The following is an 18561-nucleotide window of genomic DNA, read 5'->3' as shown; positions in this document are numbered from 1 at the left end:
ATGGGTGGGGCCAAGGGCTCTGTGTTGTGTGGTTTATGGTTTCCCAGGGATCTGCCTGCTGCTGCTGCTGCTAAGTCACTTTAGTCGTGTCCAACTCTGTACGACCCCATAGACAGCAGCCCACCAGGCTCCTCTGTCCCTGGGATTCTCCAGGCAAGAACACTGGAGGGATCTGCCTAAATTCTACCAAAACCTGAAAAATGCAGCGTGTGGGGGACTTCTTATAAGAGCCACAAAGAGGCTGAGCTCCACAGCCAGAGAGACGCCAAGGGGCCTTGACCCAAGGCCCTCCCCTGAAGGCCCCACAGAACCCAGGCTCACATGTATGTGTGGACAGCCCCCAACTGTGACTGCAACCATCTGGGGCCCCCTCAGCAGCCCCCACAGCCCCCACTGTTCAGGCCCACCGCCCCCACCACCGGATCACCCCAACCCTCCAAGAAGCTCACCAACTAGGAGGCCTCCCTGAACCCGGGAATCAGTTCAGCTGGACCAGTGCCCAGATGTCCAGCTGACCTCTGACCCCAGCCCCACTCTGCTCCGTCCCGGTGTTGCCGTCCTGCCCAGGCTCTGCATGCCCCCCAGCAAGGTACACAGAAGGTTGAGTTCAACCCCAAGTCCACTTTCCATCAACTCCCTCCAAAGCCACCTCAAGTGGACTCACAAGTAAAGCAACAGAATAACCAAAAATAGCCTGTTTTCTCTACATACAGACACACACATCTAGACACACGCTTCATACCTCTATTCCCAAGCCAAACTGTTTAAGTCCCTCTTATGTGGCCACTCTGACTGCCCAGAGGGCTCTTTGAAGGGAGTGTCCCCAGATATGTCCCCAGAGGTTTGTGAGGGAGTAAAATGCATCCCTAAAGAGGCCAACAAGTTCCCTCACAGGACGAAATAGCTTCCCCCTTCTTCCCACTCGGGGTTCCCTCTCGTTCACACTGTCCCTCTCTAGTCTACAACATTCCATGCCTCTCTGGACTTAGGGTCTTCACAGCTGCTGACCTTGTTCCCTGATACTATAGACTCAGGCAATCTGGAAAACACTCCTGATACTGCAAAGTGTTATTCCTAATTAATCCTATGTAATTCGGCTTGAAAATGCTCCCACACCCAAAACATTCAACAAAGGGTCCATTCATGAAATTTGGGGGCCATGTTTGCTTTGATGGCACTTAGCCCAATGGTGTCTTCCTTGTTCAATGGCTCAGTCATCTCCAACTCTTTGAGATCCCACAGACCACAGCACACCAGGCCTCCCTGTCCCTCACCATCTCTTGGAGTTTGCTCAAACTCATGTCCATTGAGTCAGTGATGCCATCCAACCATCTCTTCCTCTGTTGTCCCCTTCTCTTCCCACCTTCAATCTTTCCCAGCATCAGGGACTTTTCCAATGAGTCAGCTCTTCACATCAGGTGGCCAAAAGATTGGAATTTCTGCTTCAGCATCAGTCCTTCCAATGAATATTCAGGATTGATTTCCTTTAGGATGGACTGATTGGATCTCCTTGCAGTCCAAGGGACTCTCAAGAGTCTTCTCCAACACTACAGTTCAAAAACATCAATTCTTTGGCCCTCAGCCTTCTTTACGGTCCATTTCTCACATCCATACGTGACTACGGAAAAACTATAGCTTTGACTAGACAGACCTTTGTTGACAAAGCAGTGCTCTGCTTTTTAATATGCTGTCTAGGTTGGTAAGAGCTTTTCTTCTGAGGAGCAAGCAATCTTTTAATTTCATGACTGCTTCATCATCTGGAGTAATTTTGGAGCCCAAGAAAATAAAAGCTGTCACTGTTTCCATTGTTTCCCCATCTATTTGCCATAAAGTGATGGGACTGGATGCCATGATCTTAGTTTTCTGAATGTTGAGTTTTAAGCCAGCTTTTTCACTCTCCTCTTTCACCTTCATCAAGAGGCTCTTCTTTACTTTCCTCTTCTTCCTTCACTTAGTTCCTCTTCACTTTCTGCCATAAGGGTGGTATCATCTGCATATCTGAGGTTATTGATATTTCTCCTGGCAATCTTGATTTTAGCTTGTGCTTCATCCAGTCTGGCATTTCTCATAATGTACTCTGCATAGAAGTTAAATAAGCAGGGTGACAATATACAGCCTTAGCATACTAGGGGTCTTCCTAGTCACTCAATTAAAAACCAGCAATAGTATAACATCAGAAGGAGAGCAGTTGAAACAGGATATACTCTTGTGTGATGGTGTGGTTCCAAAGATAGCTGTCACGTCTCTCCATGTCTACGCATCACTCCCACCTCGAGGGGTAGAGGATGGACGTGTGGCATTAACTCTTCCCCCAGCTAGATCTCAGTTGGCCTGGGGCTTCTTTACTCAACGTCATGCCAGGTCCAGGTCCCACCTTGGGGAGCACTTCCTCAGTCTTGGAAGCCAGCCCCTATGGAACAAAGGGAACTGACCCAAGATGCCCAAGCTACGTAGATCAGTGGTCATGTGGGGAGAAAAGCAATGAGGAGGAGCACCAAGGGGCCAGGTCCCGGCCTTACTGCCAGTTGAATCCAGCCCCGTAAACCCAGCTGAGATGACAAGAAGCAGAAGAACTGCCCAGCTGTTCCCTTCCCATACTCCTGATCCAGAAAAGCAAGAGGGAAATAAGATGGTTGTTTGAAGTCCCTAAAGTGTAGGGAAGTAAAGCTGATTGTGACAGAAACATTCTACACAGAATGTACCATCATCCTGAGTGGCTGACACCAATGTATGGAGCAGGCGGCTCCAGGGGAGGGAAGGCGATGAAGGAATTGACAAGCCATGGGGGCAGGGGGTGCAGGTAGGAAGGTTCCAGGCATCAGTTCAGCGTCCTGCACGGGACCAGAGTGCAGGAAGGGAGACCCATGGACACATGGCCTCAGATGTTTTACATGCTGCTGATAACACAGAAATACATATGCAAGGAATTGTGGACTGGATAAATCATCAGTTAGAGCTCTGAAAAGAGCAGTTTTGGTTCATTTATTCAATATTCCTTGAGACGCTCCTACAGGAGGGGATTTTGGTACTGGAGACCCTGCCACCCCTGATGGGGTATTGTCAGCAGTGAAACGGCACATCCTGGGGGCGGCAAGGCAGGAAGCAGCAAATGTGACATGTGACTGCAACACCCAGGGCCCATCCTCAAAACGCCATGATAAGAGAGACACCACCTCCTCCTCAGAGTCTAACAGGGAGCCAGTATTTATGAATCGAATGCCACCTCTCCTGAACCAAATCGTAATTTCCAGCTGCCCAGCTCAGGATGGAGGTGGGCATTCCCTCTCTAGGCTTGACATTTATGTGTGTATTCACGCATTCATAATTCAAATTCAGTAGGTGACAAATTAGAGTGGCAACAAAGACTGGCGTAGAGGCTCCCAGGCTCCCACGCTGATTCTCTGAGCCTGCCTGGTGCTCCTTGTCATTGCAAGCATCTTTCTCTTGAGAGAAAAAGAGAAATGGGGTCCTGGGTTAGACAGAAGCAGGAGAAATTTCAGACGTTGTAGAAATGGGACTCAGGACTATTCCCACGTGGGCTAGAAACATCTGAAGCAATTTTGTTCCAGCAGTCAGACTTCACACAGTGAACGAAGACAACTGAACACAGAAGAGGGTCATATCCATTTTTCAAAACAATTAACTTCATTTATTTTTGGACACCAGCCTCTAGCTGAAAGCTCAAAGATAATAGAGTTTAAAAAATATTTCCCAAACTATAAACAGGACCCTACCTTTGTATCCAGCTGTCTAAAACGATGCCTTATTCTTCAAAGATGTTTAAAAAGAGAGAAAACAGAGAAAGAGAGAAAAAAGGTTATTAGGCTCCATTTTAAAAAACAAAATACAGATCATTTTCATCTTCAACTAAATTAACATCAGCTACTTTTATCATTTTTACTTTCTTCCAAATATCCAATCAAAGCAGAATTGCATTCTTGTCCCAGTTGGAAGGACACCAAATTGATGCTACCTTTGTTGATGCGGGTGGGAGGTGGAAGATGACATGTAATGTCCATTCCTTCCTTCCAAAACTAAAATCTCTGAGTCCAGGGACAGAGGAGGATAGAGGCCTCTGCCTCATTGCTCGAAGAGAAAAAGCACACCTCACGTCCCGTGCTCCCAATAGCTGTGTTAAGCCTAACAAAGGGAGTAGTTGTTCTTATGTTTATTCTTCCTTAGACGAATTCTGAGGTGTGTTTGGAGCTCTCCGTTAGAATTACATTTGACTATTAACCCTGTTATGGGGAAGGCAATGGCACCCCACTCCAGTACTCTTGCCTGGAGAATCCTATGGATGGAGGAGCCTGGTAGGCGGCAGTCCATGGGGTCGCTAAGAGTTGGACACGACTGAACGACTTCACTTTCACTTTTCACTTTCATGCATTGGAGAAGGAAATGGCAACCCAGTCCAGGGTTCTTGCCTGGAGAATCCCAGGGATGGGGGAGCCTGGTGGGCTGCCGTCTATGGGGTTGCACAGAGTCAGACATGACTGAAGCGACTTATCGGTAGCATTAACCCTGTTAACCCCATTTTAAGCTCAAAGGGCATGCTCCTGGAGACCCTGCAGCCCACATTCTTCGTGGACCATCTATGGAGGGAGTGATGTGTCTAGTTCTATGGGATGTTTACAGCAACTCCATGTTCCTCATAGAGGATGCTCAGGACTTCTCAGGGACAAGAACAGTCTGTGACACATCAACCCAAGGGCTTTGCCATCTTCTAATCTCTCTGTTTCTTCCTCGCAGAGACACATGTGTGGACCCTGTAAAGTAATGACTGCTGCCCATGATCTGTGGATCTTCCCAGAATTCACCTCTGCAGCTATGGCACAGGGACCCATGCTCTGGTCACCTGGTCCATGGCGTTGCCTTGCAGGTTCCAAATATCAACATCTCTTTCTTCCCTGCAATCAGGAGGGCCATCAGATAGCAGGGGGGAAGGTTTTGCCCTTCCTGGAAGGCTGACACACCCTTCTGTTTGTCACCTTTGGCTGTCTGAGCCTCCTGATGCTGCTCTCTGGTGCAAATTTTCTTTACACAGAGTTTGTTCAAGTAAGCTGCCTGTGATCTGCTAGCTTCTGTACACAAGGGGACCCTCGCAAAGCAGGAATAAACGGCTGACATACTCCTCTGACGGGTCGCTGGCTTTTGTGTTGATCTTGACAAGGTAATTTTCTTTCATGACACCCTCCCATGCCAGAGTCATGTTGTCTTCATTTCTGAAACCTTGAATAATGAGACAAAGAAAAACATTCAAATTGTTTCCTTTACTCCTTTCCCTCCTAAATCAACACCTGCTAGGCATTTTGCCATACTCTGGAACCAAAGGACTTGGATTCATCCTGCACAGGCTGATCTGACTAATGTTACTCACTAGTGACTGCAGCAGAGCAATGGAATAGTAATGAAGTTCTTGGTAATGATGAGAAATTGGAGCTTGCATGAAATAGGAATGTAATTTGCATTCCAAACCGAGATCCAGCCATAGCCCATCTGTGTGTCTTGTGACTTAACAAAATCACTTCACTACTCAGTTTGGTTCTCACATTTCCTATGTCCCATTTTGATGACATCAGAATGCTACACTGAATATTCAGTTGGATTATTACTGATGGATTGTCTATTCTCAACCTAAAGCTGGGGTAGAAACTTTGGAGGAGAGGAGAATCATCCCTGGACTTCATACCTATCCTCTTGAAATATGCAGCCTGGGTGTAGACCTCAAGGAAAATCTTATGTTTAGTCTTTTCCTCTCACCTAAGCCAGGTGTGCTGCAAAATTGGCCTGGGGAATGTTCCAGAAAGATTTTTAGTTCATTATTTTTTTTTTTAACAGTAGGGCTTTCCTGGTGGCTCAGACAGTAAAGAGTCTGCCTGCAATGCAGCAGACCCAGGTTCGATCCCTGGGTTGGGAAGTTCCCCTGGAGAAGGAAATGGCAACCCACTCCAGTATTCTTGCCTGGAGAATTCCATGGACTAAGGAGTCTGGGGCTACAGTCCATGGGGTCGCACAGAGTCGGACAGGACTGAAGTGACTTAGCAGCAGCAGCAGCAGCAGTGTTTAGTTTTAAATTTGTTCCTCAAGATGTTAGAGTTTAGGAATTATTATAAGGTTTTCCTAGGTATAAACAGAATTAACTGGGAGTCAGAGGCAGAACCAATAGGCAAGGGGCAGAATTGAAGCAGATCGCAGATAGCAAATCCAGATTTATTTTTCAATGGTGGTCATTCACTTAAAAAAATAATTCCTAACTGAATTTCTCTTAACTGAATTTTTCCAAGCAAAGTCATTCTCAATTTGTTTTCCTCAAACTAAAGGTATGTGGAAGCCCAATAGGAGAACTTAATAATCAACTGGAAAAGGATAGATGCTCCTGAACTAGGTGGCTGGACAGCAAAAATGGCCGGTGACTAAATGTCCAACCTCTCTAAGAATCAAGGAAATGTTCACTGAGACAATAACATAGCATTTTCATAACGAAACTGGAAACTGAGCAGGGTCTACAATAACGACTGTACCGTGTGTTGGCAAGGAGGTGAGTAAACAGGTTTCCCATATACTGGGAAAAATCTGTGAACTGTTACAGCGTTAGGGAACGAGGGATGGGATGGGAACAGACATATCAAAAGACTTCAACACGTACATACACTGTATCTAGAAATTTCTCCTTTGAAAAGAATTCAAAGGGGAAAAAAGTCACTGATGCACTCAAAAATGAATATATAAAACTGCTTATCATAGTGTGACATAGTAACCAAAGAGGAGAAACCATACATGCTTAACAAGGGATTGGTTTAATGAAGTACAGTATATCCACAGGCTGGAATATTCCACAGCTAAAAATTGTCATAAAGGTATATATTTATGGTGATGGGAGATGTTCTATGGGAGGTTATTAGTTAAATGAGCAAATTAGATTTTGAATGTGTATGTACACAGCAATCAAATTATCATACACCCACTAAGAATAACAGAATCAATACCAATATGCTATCAATATTTATCTCTAGATGTGTGTGCTGCTGTGCTTAGTCACTCAGTTGTGTCCAACTGTGTATGACCCCATGGACTGCAGCCCGCCAGGCCCCTCTGTCCACGGGGATCCCCCAGGCAAAAATACTGGAGTGGGTTGTCATGTCCTCCTCCAGGGGATCTTCCCAACCCAGGGATCGAATCCAGGTCTCCCGCATTGCAGGTAGATTCTTTACCATCTGAAGCCCATCTGCTCTTGCCCTCAGTTGAGCTTTTCTGTATTTTTCAAATGCTCTATGAATAAATACTATTTCATTCATGAAAAGCGATGGGTTTTATAAAACTGTAATCACTGGGTAGCATACATTTTACCATCACTTGAAAGTATCGGCCCAAAAGTACAAATCAGGGAAGCTTGGATTCTACCTTTTCTGAAAAGTTATTCGAAAAATCTTGCATTTTTCTCTAAAGAAGAGCCATGTGAAGCTTAAACCCCATGATTCTCCTATCACTGGAGGCAAATGCAAAGTAAATGTAGGAAATGAGTTACCGTGAGAGGAGTCGACGGCCACAGAATGCTGTGGTTCAGGAATTAGCCATCCCGAAAGAAAGACAAAAGGGCAGGTGGTGACCAGATGCCCCAGAATCTCCAGGGAGTAAAGAGGCTCTTGGGTCCCTGTCTTCTGTCATCATTGCATAGTGGCTGGAGGATTCTGTCCTCCACCCCCATCCCCCATTATGTCTTTATTCCTTCCTGAAACTAAGAACTGTCTGGAGAGAACGTCGTTGGCTCACTGTTTTTTCCAATTGTGGTGTCTCCTTCAAGGAGACAGGTGCAGATGAACACAGCTCATTTCTGCCTTCTTTGCTTTCCCTAGTTGAAGTTCCTGTCAACTTGCTGGCCAGGTTGGGGGATTTGTTTTCACTTTATTTATTTATCTATTTTAATTGGAGAAGACTCTGGAGAGTCCCTTGGACTGCAGGAAGATCAAACCAGTCCATCCTAAAGGAAATCAACACTGAATATTCATTGGAAGGACTGATGCTGAAGCTGAAACCCCAATACTTTGGCCACCTGATGCGAAGAGCCAACTCATTGGAAAAGACCCTGGCTGGGAAAAACAGAAGGCAGGAGGAGAAGGGGATGACAGAGGATGAGATGGTTGGATGGCATCACCGACTTGATGGACATGAGTTTGAGCAAGCTCTGGGAGATGGTAAAAGACAGGGAAGCCTGGCGTGCTGCAGTCCATGGGGTCACAAACAGTCAAACACGACTGAGCAACTGACCAACAAATGTTGCTTTGCTGCTTTACAATGTTGTACTGGTTTCTGCTGTACAACAAAGTGAATCACCATACACATACATGTATCCCCTCCCTCTTGGGACCCCTCCCACCCCTCTAGGTCGTCAGAGAGCGCTGAACTAGCTTCCTGTGCTTTGTAGCAGGTTCTCTACTAGTTTTCTATTTTACACAGGGTAGTGTGTGTGTGCTCACCAAGAAACCAACACAGCATTGTAAAGCAATTATACTCCAATAAAAAATAAATGAATGAATGAAAACATATCCCCAAACCTGGCCAGCAAGTGGACAGGAGCTTCAACTAGAGAAAGCAACATGTCAGAATGAGTGGTATTATTCTGTACCTGTCTCCTTGAAGGGCTCACCACAATTGGAGGAACAGTGAGCCAACGACACTTTCTCCAGACAGCTCTTAGTCTCAGGAAGAATACAGAAATGGAACGGGAATGGGAGGCCACCAGACAGCTCATCTCCAATTCACCCACACTCACCTTCCTCGGCCCCCGTTTGTCCACATGCCTGTTTTCTACATTTACGTTCTTATTATGCTTAATCACAAATAAGTTTGGGGAGGATATCTGCATCTTATCCTACCTTCTCAGCCCATCCTGAATCCAAAGGACTGATCTGTCCTCACCCATACATCACGTCTCCTGATTCTATTGATTCTGGGCTGGAGAGCAGACCTTCCTCCCATGGAGCCCCTCTACCTCCCCACCCCCAGCTGGAATCCCACTGGTGATGAGGAATTCCCTACCTCACAAGGCACCAAATTATTTCCAGACAGCACTAACTGTTAGACATGGCTTTTATAGCTCAGTTGGTAAAGAATCTGCCTGCAATGCAGGAGACCCTGGTTCGATTCCTGGGTGGGGAAGATCCCCTGAGAAGGGATAGATTACACACTCCAGTATTCTTGGGCTTCCCCTGTGGCTCAACTGGCAAACAATCAATGCGGGAGACCTGGGTTCGATCTCTGGGTTGGGAAGATCCCCTGGAGAAGGGAACGGCTACCCAGTATTCTGGTCTGGAGAATTCCATGGGCTGTATAGTCCAGGGGGTCACAAAGAGTCATGTATAGTCCAGGGGGTCACAAAGAGTCGGACACGACTAGGTGACTTTTACTTTCATTTTCACTTTCCTTCATACTTCATCAAACCTTCCTCCCCACCACCTTTCTCCATCATTTGTTTTTCCTCTGTAACCACTCAGGAAGAAGTATGAAACTTGTTGCCAAAGACTCTAGTTGGCAACACATTTCCTAAATTTACTTTGCATTTGCCTCCAGGTCTGCAGGCTTGGTTTGGTCCCCTGAGCCCTCCCACAGGTTCTACAGACATTCATCCGTGACATGGCTTCAAAACAGACTCAAAGGTAGTTCTGAGACGCTTCATGACATGCCCCTGATCTTTGGGTGTAGTCTTTGAGTACAAATTCCAGGTCTCAGCTTTCAATTCCCATCCCTGATATAAAGACTTCTCATTCTTTTGGTTAGAAATTACTCACTCTGTCTTCCACAGCAAAACAATGAGAAGAAAGACGGTAACTTATCCAAATTGTCAAAACACTTTTCCTCATTAGGAAAGGCAATTACATACATGCGATAGCTAATGACATCCCCAAAGTGACATTGAACATCTTGAAATAATGCTGTTAAAAGAGTCGACAATGAGGATTCTTTAAACTGTGACATGAGATGGGGGTCCTTGTACATTTACATTCTGAAAGCCAGACTTTAGGGGATCATGGCTGCAGGAGTAACACAGAAGCAAATTATGAACAATACTGAAGGTCATATTCCTGAGTATCTTTCCCCCATTTTTCTTTGAAGGAATCAAACAAAGAAATGATGGTTCTTAGCAAATTAAATTTTTCTTAATTACAGCCAATTATCATATCTAGGTTAGTAAAATTCATGTTTTTACTTTCTGAATCATCAAAATATTTGGGATATACTAGAAAGACAGGAATGATTGGCCCAAAATGAAACATGAATCCCATGATGGTAGTCGTGCATTCTTAGTCACTCAGTCGTGTCTGACTCTTTGCAACCCCATGGACTGCAGCCTGCCAGGCTCTTCTGTCCACGGGGATTCTCCAGGCAAGAATACTGGAGTGGGTTGCCATGCCCTCCTCCAGGGGATCTTCCCAACTCAGGGATCAAACCTATGTCTCCCACATTGCAGGCAGATTCTTTACTGTCTGAGCCACGGGGGAAGCCCAGTCAGTGAGCAGATAAATAGTAGCTGTTTCAAGCAACCAGGTCTCATGGAGTTGTTAGATAAGATACAAGAGATCTTCTTAGAGACTCAGTGAGACCCTTCTTGGCTTTTCCTCAAAAAAAAAAAAAAAGAGAGAATGGAAATCTCACAGGTTCTAGGGCTGAGTCCAATCTGGGTCATCAACTCTGCATCCCTAGGCAGCACACAGAGCCACTGATGACCTCTGTGAGTCCCTGAACTGATGGAGTCCCTGGGATACAGGACTTCTAATTTTACAGAGATAAGTCAGTCACCCCAGGCCCTCAGCACTGGCACTTCTGCCATCATGGGCCCCTTCCTGGATGAAGAAAATATTTAAAAGATTATATGACTGGGTTGGTATAAAGACAAGTATATACCAACAGGGGTTTCCTGGACAGCTCAGTGGTAAAGAATCCACCTGCCAATGCTGGAGGCATGGGAGACACAGGTTGGATCCCTGGGTCAGGAAGATCCCCTGGAGAAGGAAAAGGCAACTCACTCCAGCATTCTTGCCTGGAAAATTCCATGAAGACAGAGGAACCTGGCAGGCTACAGTCCATGGGGTCACAGAGAGTTGGACATAACTGAACATGCACCCACATATATGAAAGTAAAAGTGAAATTGTGTCCAACTCTTGGCGACCCCGTGGACTGTAGCCTACCAGGCTCCTCCGACCATGGGATCTTCCAGGCAAAAGTACTAGAGTGGGGTGCCATTTCCTTCTCCAGGGGAATCTTCCTGATCCAGGGACTGAACCTGGGTCTCCCGCATCGTTGGCAGAACTTTACCGTCTGAGTCACCAGGGAAGTGCTGGCTTCCCACACATGTACCAATAGATTTTCTGTCACCTAAAAATTATTGCTTTTCCTTCTGACTTTTAAAAGAAATGGAAAGATCCGTGTGGACCCCAAAGGGTCTGGGCCCCGTCAATGTGCAGACAGCTGCCCTGCAGCTGCGCCCCACTCCCACCCCGAGATGGAGCCCCCACTTAAGCCTGAGGCTAGAGGACAAGCTACAGGAGCCGGTGGTGCTCTTTCCCACTCTTTCTTCATGTCCAAACATCCGGAGGAATGAAAATAGGCCTCTCTCTCCCTTGGGCTGAATCTGATGGAAACACATTTGTGGGTGAGGAAGACTTGCCCAGCTTAGTGGCTCAAGGAAGGGGCATTAGGAAACCCTAGGGTCTCGGGGGAGAGAGCCGGATGTGGGTTCTCTGCAGCCAAAAAGATGGTGGAACCAGGTGTGACCGAGGGTCAAGGGTCAGAGAGTCCAGCTCCCACAGCCGGGGCAAGCAGAGGGGCTGGTGGGGAACTGCCTGCCTAGAGTCTAACAGGGCTGAGGAGGTGGGCAAGCATGCAAGAGAGACAGAGCAAACCCCACGGCCGTGTGGACTCTTGCCTTCCAGAAGGCGGTGTGGGAGAATGTGCAGAAGACACCCCTGGAGACCAGAGGCTCGGGTCGGGGAGCAGCCCCAAGAGAAAGCATTGCCAGACCCCAGGAGCGGTGGTTGGTGTGAAGGGGTCGGGCAGGGTTCAGCTGAAGGATCCACCACACGCCACACGATCGCGGGTCAGCTGGAAACACGCACAGGCCAGAGGGCACGGAGCCAGCCCAGGGCAGTGCCATTGTTTCCACAGAGGGTTTCTGCTCTTTCCTCTCCCTTCTCCCACACTCCAACCCACAGAAGGCCAGTTAGGGCAGCTGGTGAGTGAGTGGGCAGGAGGCAGGGAGAGAGGAAAGCCAGTGGCCCACCCTTCCTGACGAGTCCACCAGCTGAGAAGGGTGCTAAGCGGAGCCTCCCCTCTGGAAGACGGCGAACGGGCTGGTTAATCTATTGGACAGCGGGTCCCAATTCCTAAACTGAGATTCTTCAACCAAGTAAGGTCATTGGAAGATTTTCTCTAAGAGCCACCAGAAAAGTCACGAATGAAGAGGAAAAGTTAAAATTTGACATAACCTCCTTCTCGTTCTGCCTCTGTAACTCAGCTCGCCCCTTGCAAAGACTAGATCACGTAGGTCACGTAGTCTCAGAAGGTGGGGACTTGCAATATTAGGAACTTGAGTTTATCTCACTCACCCTTGTTCCTGCTCTTTGCAATCGCCCAGCCTCTGCAAACCTGCTTAATCATGCCTGTCCAGGCCAGGCATCCCCTTCCCCATCTTGACTGCTGTTCCTGCATGCATGAAACCCCTTAGTTTAAACCAGCCTATTAACAGCTAGTGTTGCCCACTACAGTCTGTCTATAAAAACTCTGTAACCCCTTTATTCGGGGCTCAGAGCTGAGAGTGTTAACTCCTCTGGGCCCGCCAGCGTAATAAACCTGATTCTCCAACTCTCCGAGTGTGGTACTTGGTTTCTCGAGTACTGGCTTCTGCAGCAATGAGCCTTGCCAGAATCAGACCTAAGGTTTCCCAGAGAATAAATGTCACGGAAGCAACAGAGAGCAAGAACCAAGTCACATTTTGACACTATCCCACCCATTGTGTTTGTTCAACATCCTACTTACACCATTATGATGTCCGTCCAAAAGCGAGCCCCCTGGAACAAGGCTGTCCCAGCAGATCTAGATGTCTTTCTTAATCTACTCTTCCTCCTGAGCTAAGTCACTAGGGGACTCGATGCCTGACCTTCACAGACGAACACTTGGGTTGTTTTTTTTTTTTCGGTTGTGTGGCACGTGGGATCTCACTCAGTTCTCCAACTAAGGATCAAACTCAGGCCCCCCGCCCCTGCCTTGGGAGCTCAGTCTCAACCATTGGGCCATCAGAGAAGTCTCAGGACACATCACTGTGAGTGCTGAAATAACTGTGACTAACCCCGCCGTTGAGATGTGGACCAGACACCCTCCCAGAAACGAACCCTCACCTCTGGGCCCCGGCGCAAGGGTTACTCACAGCAGGCGGAGGGCTCCGTGCTCCTCTCTTTGCAGCAGCACCGGAAGCACTTCTTGGCCACCTTGTAGAAGTAGGCGAAGACCACGAAGGGGAAGGGGATGTTGAGGCGGCTGCAGTATTCCTGCACCAGGAAGTACCTCTGGAACTTCCAGACCTGGTCGTTGTTTTCCTGGACGGTGCCCACGGTGTAGCTGGCGGGAGGGGAGAGAGGGTCGAGACTCAGCCTTCCACAGGCCTGGCCCTTCCAGCGCCGGATACGGCGACATCGGTATCAAGCTCTCACTGATACAGGAGAGAAAAATCCATGCTGGTATCAGAGCCTGAACAACTCAGGCACTCTTTGGTTCGTGCTGGGTCAAAATTAGATCTGGCTTTTGTCTTGTTGTTGCTAATCACAAAAGATTGTCCAATGAACTTTAAAATGATTCCTATTTCAAGACCTCTCAAGGGTTCTCTTTGTCCGTTACTCTGGTATTGTGTTTCATATTGAGAGGCCCAAGAGGATGACTCTCATAGGAATAACTTGCCTACGTCATTGTGGGAGTTTAATTATAAACGATCTGGGAGAGCCGTTTGTTAATATTTATCAAGGGCCTTAAAAATATTTATCCCTTTGACCCATTGATTTTATTTCTGGAAATCTAACCTAAGAATAAGGAGACACTGAGAAAAGAGAATATAGAAATGGTTATACATCATGGGTGTCTGGTGCCCCCACCATCCACCCAGCAGTGGAACAACCAAAATGTTCAACACTATGAAAATGTATGACAAATTATGGCTAATCCATAAGATTACATTATGCAGTCATTAAAAATTACGTTTATAACTAACTTTTATACTTTGGGAAAATGCTTATATGTGAGTGAAATAATAAGGCTTGGGTTTTTACTTACAATACCATCCCACTGTGTAAATCACAGTTCATAGGGAGAAAGAGATCCCCATAAGGAAAATTAGGATGTCTATTTACTGGGAAAATGTCTGATTATACTACTGACTTACCGGTTGCAAATTAAACCAAGATTGCAAGGTAGCCAACACTTGTATCCACCAGACCCTGTTGTCAGCATATAAGTGCTATGACTAACAGATCAGGAAACTGAGGCAGAAGCAGGATAGGTAAATTGAGTTGCCCAACTGGGAAGTGATGAAGCCAAAATTTGGACCTTGCGACCCACTCCAGAGCCTGTTCGCCCTGTCACTGCCCGATGCCATTGCATGACGTGGCGCATGAGTGTTCTGGGTTATGCTTGTTTCAAAAGGACCTGCTTGGTGGTGGTTGTTGTTTAGTCACCAAGTCGTGTCCGACTCTTTGCGACCCCATGGACTGCAGCACGCCAGACTTCCCTGTCCCTCACCATCTCCCGGAGTTTGCCCAAGTTCATGTCCATTGAATTGCTGATCTGCTTGGACTACTTAGTAAAAGATTAATGTGATGCATTCTACCATTCACTGAAGTTCAATCATCCAAGACAGTTTTACTGCTAACACCAAACCACCCCATTAAGAGCCAAAGAAGTATCAGTGAATGCTTAGAAATCACCTCCAAGCAAACCCTGATTGCAGATAGATTAAATTCTCCAAACTCTGGGTAAAAATTTCAGAGGCCAAACTTCTCAGGCAGGCCAAATGGGATTCATTTGTTGTGAGACCTCACTCTTGCTCTCTGCCACACTACCACCTAAGACTTAAATATCTTCAGGCAAGTGATGGTCATACACACAAGCAAAGCCCTAACCTACATGGAGCACGGTTGTGGCTTTGCCTGTAAGTTCAGCTCCTCTTATCTTGGCATTGACTGATGAATCAGACTCCTCCAGGTCCTGGGGTCTGTGCGGGGCAGGCTTTTGCAGGGAATGCCTCTTCAATAGGGGGTGGTTTTTAAAGTGGAGGGAATTCACATTTACTGAGTATCTACTATCCATAACCTCCCAGACTAGGCATGTAAAATGGTTTCTTGATTGATCATGTGTCATCTTTACGTGGTAGATTCTCTAGGTGAAAAGCAGATAGGACTGTGATGCGTGAGCATGCAGCAAACTGAACCCAGCAGGGAAGCTGCCGCTTCTTCCAAATGTAGGTCAGGTTGCTCGGAGACGAACACCCAGCATCATTATCTGTCCTGGCCAGTCCCTGCTGATTCTGCGTCTGCAAAGGACACCGCCGGCTTCTGTTGCTGCAATGAGAGAGGACGGCAGGCACGCCCGGGTTAACGAAGTCCAGGCGGGCAGCCTGCCAGGAATCACGTTTTACTCTATTCTTTGTGCTAGAACCAGTATCACCATTCAAATGGTAATGCCCTGGGAGCAGCATCTTAAATCCTTATCTATGCACCCAAAAATGGTTTCTGCCGATTGCTGTTGCAGTGCCCCAAATTAAAAAAAAAAAAAAAAAAAATGCATCAAATGTTGTCTTCTTAAGTTTTATCCAAAAGGAATTACTCCTTCCTATTGAAGGGAGGAACACTCAGGATGCCTAGAGCTGGAGAACATGAACCGTCCCTCTCTTCCTGGGAAGCTTTGAGTGGAACTATGGCCGAGAAGGGTCCTTCCTAGTGGGAAGAGATTGGCATCTTACCTCACCAGTCACTCAGAGGCAAAGGAAAACATCTCACGCCTCCCAGGTCATCTAGAAAAGGAACTGGCAATGTGACCCAGGGGCCAAAACTGCTCTGTAAGGGGCCATGAACAGAGAGGAGGGGATGGTGCAGGGCCATGAGGCATGGCTTCTTTCCGCATTTCTGGTCGAAGCCAGACCACGGCTGGCACATACCGAAAAGGCTGCCAAGCCCTGGTCTAAAATGCACTTAGACCAGTGCCCACAACAGAGGCTGGTGTTGGTAGCAGTCTTCACCTTGAAGAACTCTGCCTCCCGTCTCTGCCCCAGGTGCTCCTCAGGACAACCCAGCAGGCTCCATGGAGCCCCAGCTGGAATCACTGCTTCCTCTGCACTTCAGGGTCCAGGTGGATCCAGTGAGCAGCGTTCCTCTCCTGGGCAAGCAGTAAAAGCCCTGATCCGCATCCCAGGGGTTGTAGACGAGCTGGCTGATTACTGGACATGAATACCCAAAGGCCGCTTTGCAGAAATCACACATTTCCAGGGCTGACCATGCTGAGGTCCACCTTTACTCAGACCCACCTTCCCCCAGAGAGCAGCAGAAAAGGATAAACGTGACCCGGAGCCAAATCTCACCCTAGACCTTCTAGATTGCTCTTCTTCTCTCGAGTCAGCCCCAGCCTCCGCCAAAAAGACATGAGGACTACCCAGGGCAGGCTAATAACTGGGCACTGCTTCAAAGCACTTTGCTCGAACGATTTTGATGTTCTTAAACATGGTTTTCCATTTCCGTAGAGGAGAGGCTGAGTTCTGCTGTCGATGCATCTCAACCCCCTCAGCAAACCCAAATGTCCAGAGCAGCTCAGGGCCCCTCCCTCAGGTTCAGGCTCTCATCCACCCAACTCTGATGGTCCTCACTCTCCCTGCCAAGCACTGGCCATCTAGTGTCTTCTTTGGGAGAAATTCTGCAAGGTCTCCACCTTTAAAGAAAAACATTTAGCTGAATCACGCTAAATGTGGGATCTTAGTTCCCCAGCCAGGGATGGAACCCACGCCCCCTGTATTGGAAGCACAGAATCTTAACAACTGGACCACCAAGGAAATCTGAGCACAGTCCCCTTTGACTAAACATCTCTCGTGATATCTTGTGCCCTCAGCTACCCAGCCGGCAGGATCTCTGTCCCCTAGGAGCAGCTGAGTACGAGAGGATGAAGAGACAGGAGAGACGAACCCTCAGACATCCCTTGACAGTGAAAATGTTACTGAGAGATAAATGTTTAGGATTCAGATAGCCTTGTAATACACATGGCTGAAATTCAGCATTACGTTAAAAGAGTAATGTGCCTGACCAAAGAACAAAAGGATGACTAAATATTAAGGTCACTTATGTAATTCATCATTTTCATAATACATCATAGATCAAAAGAAAAAATACCATTTCAATTATTGCTAGAAAGTTTTCTGGCGACATGCAACATCCATTTCTGATTAGGAGGGGAAAAAAAGAAGTAGAAGAAAGAAGGAGCTTAATAAATATGAAATAGGAGGAAACTTCCATGACATGAGAAAAAGAAAAGAGAGAGAAAAAAAAGAATTCAGTAAGGAGACATGGAATTATTTTTTTCTCTCTTTTCTTTTCATCACATCATGGAAGTTTCCTCCTGTTTCTTATTTATTAAACTCATTGGAAAAGACCCTGATGCTGGGAAATATTGAGGGCAGGAGGAGAAGAGGGTGACAGAGGATGAGATGGTTGGATGGCATCACCAACTCAGTGGACATGAGTTTGGCAAACTCCAGGAGATACTGCAGGACAGGGAAGCCTGGCATGCTGCAGTCCATGGGGTTGCAAAGAGCCAGACATGACTTAGCGGCTGAACAATAACAAAAGAGACTTATTCCAAAATAAGTTATATTTCATAACCTCCCTACACATCAAAAAACAGTTATCGAAAAAACATAATAGAAAAACTATATCACTCACAACCACAAATGGCTAGGAAAAAATGTACAGAACATTGACCATATCCACGTGGAAAAAGTCCACAAAACTGAGGAACTATATGTATTTAATTAAGTGGAGAAAAACCCATTTTTTTCTGGCACTTCTTTTAGATTTCAGCTTCCCCTAAATGAATCTACAAAGTTAACATCAGCACAATAAAATTCATTAACAAACTTATTGGAATAGGAAAGAAAAACGGATTTCAGAAGATAAGCCTTAGGCCCTCCATCTGATTAAACATACAAGAAAAGCCAGGAAAAGTCTAAGTAAGACTAATGAAGGGCCTTCATACAACAGATGTTAAAATGATTTTTAAAGATCAGTAATTAAAGCCGTTTGGTAGTAAAAACAAAAAAAAGAAAGACCAATCCACAGAGCAGAATGGAAAGTCTGCAAAAAATTCACAAAGAAAAAGTAGACGCTAAAATGTCAGAATCTAGAAAAACTTGCCAGCTAGACTGCAAGCAGATCAACCTCTCTTCCAAGCTTTTCACAGATTTCAGGCATTTTCCACCTGCCCTTCTTTGCCTGACACACTAGCCATATCCAAGGACCCCGGATCACCCTGACGTTTTGCAC

The 18561-nt window shown here is 46.5% G+C and overlaps 1 protein-coding gene across 1 annotated transcript in view; it reads right to left on the bottom strand.

Moving 5' to 3' along the window:
- Nucleotides 1–18561, bottom strand: part of TRPM8 (transient receptor potential cation channel subfamily M member 8) — a 92087-nt gene that overhangs the window by 8419 nt on the left and 65107 nt on the right. Inside the window, exons 21-23 of the mRNA XM_027538264.1 lie at nucleotides 13419–13609; nucleotides 5130–5229; nucleotides 3735–3768 (exon numbers count right to left, since the gene is read on the bottom strand). Of these exons, the coding sequence (XP_027394065.1) occupies nucleotides 3735–3768; nucleotides 5130–5229; nucleotides 13419–13609 (325 nt within the window). The remainder of the gene's footprint in view (nucleotides 1–3734; nucleotides 3769–5129; nucleotides 5230–13418; nucleotides 13610–18561) is intronic.

Source organism: Bos indicus x Bos taurus, chromosome 3 (assembly GCF_003369695.1).
Source record: "Bos indicus x Bos taurus breed Angus x Brahman F1 hybrid chromosome 3, Bos_hybrid_MaternalHap_v2.0, whole genome shotgun sequence".
Lineage (NCBI taxonomy): Eukaryota > Metazoa > Chordata > Mammalia > Artiodactyla > Bovidae > Bos > Bos indicus x Bos taurus.
The sequence above is the reverse complement of the archived record's forward strand: the minus strand, read 5'-3'. Positions and strand labels throughout refer to the sequence as shown.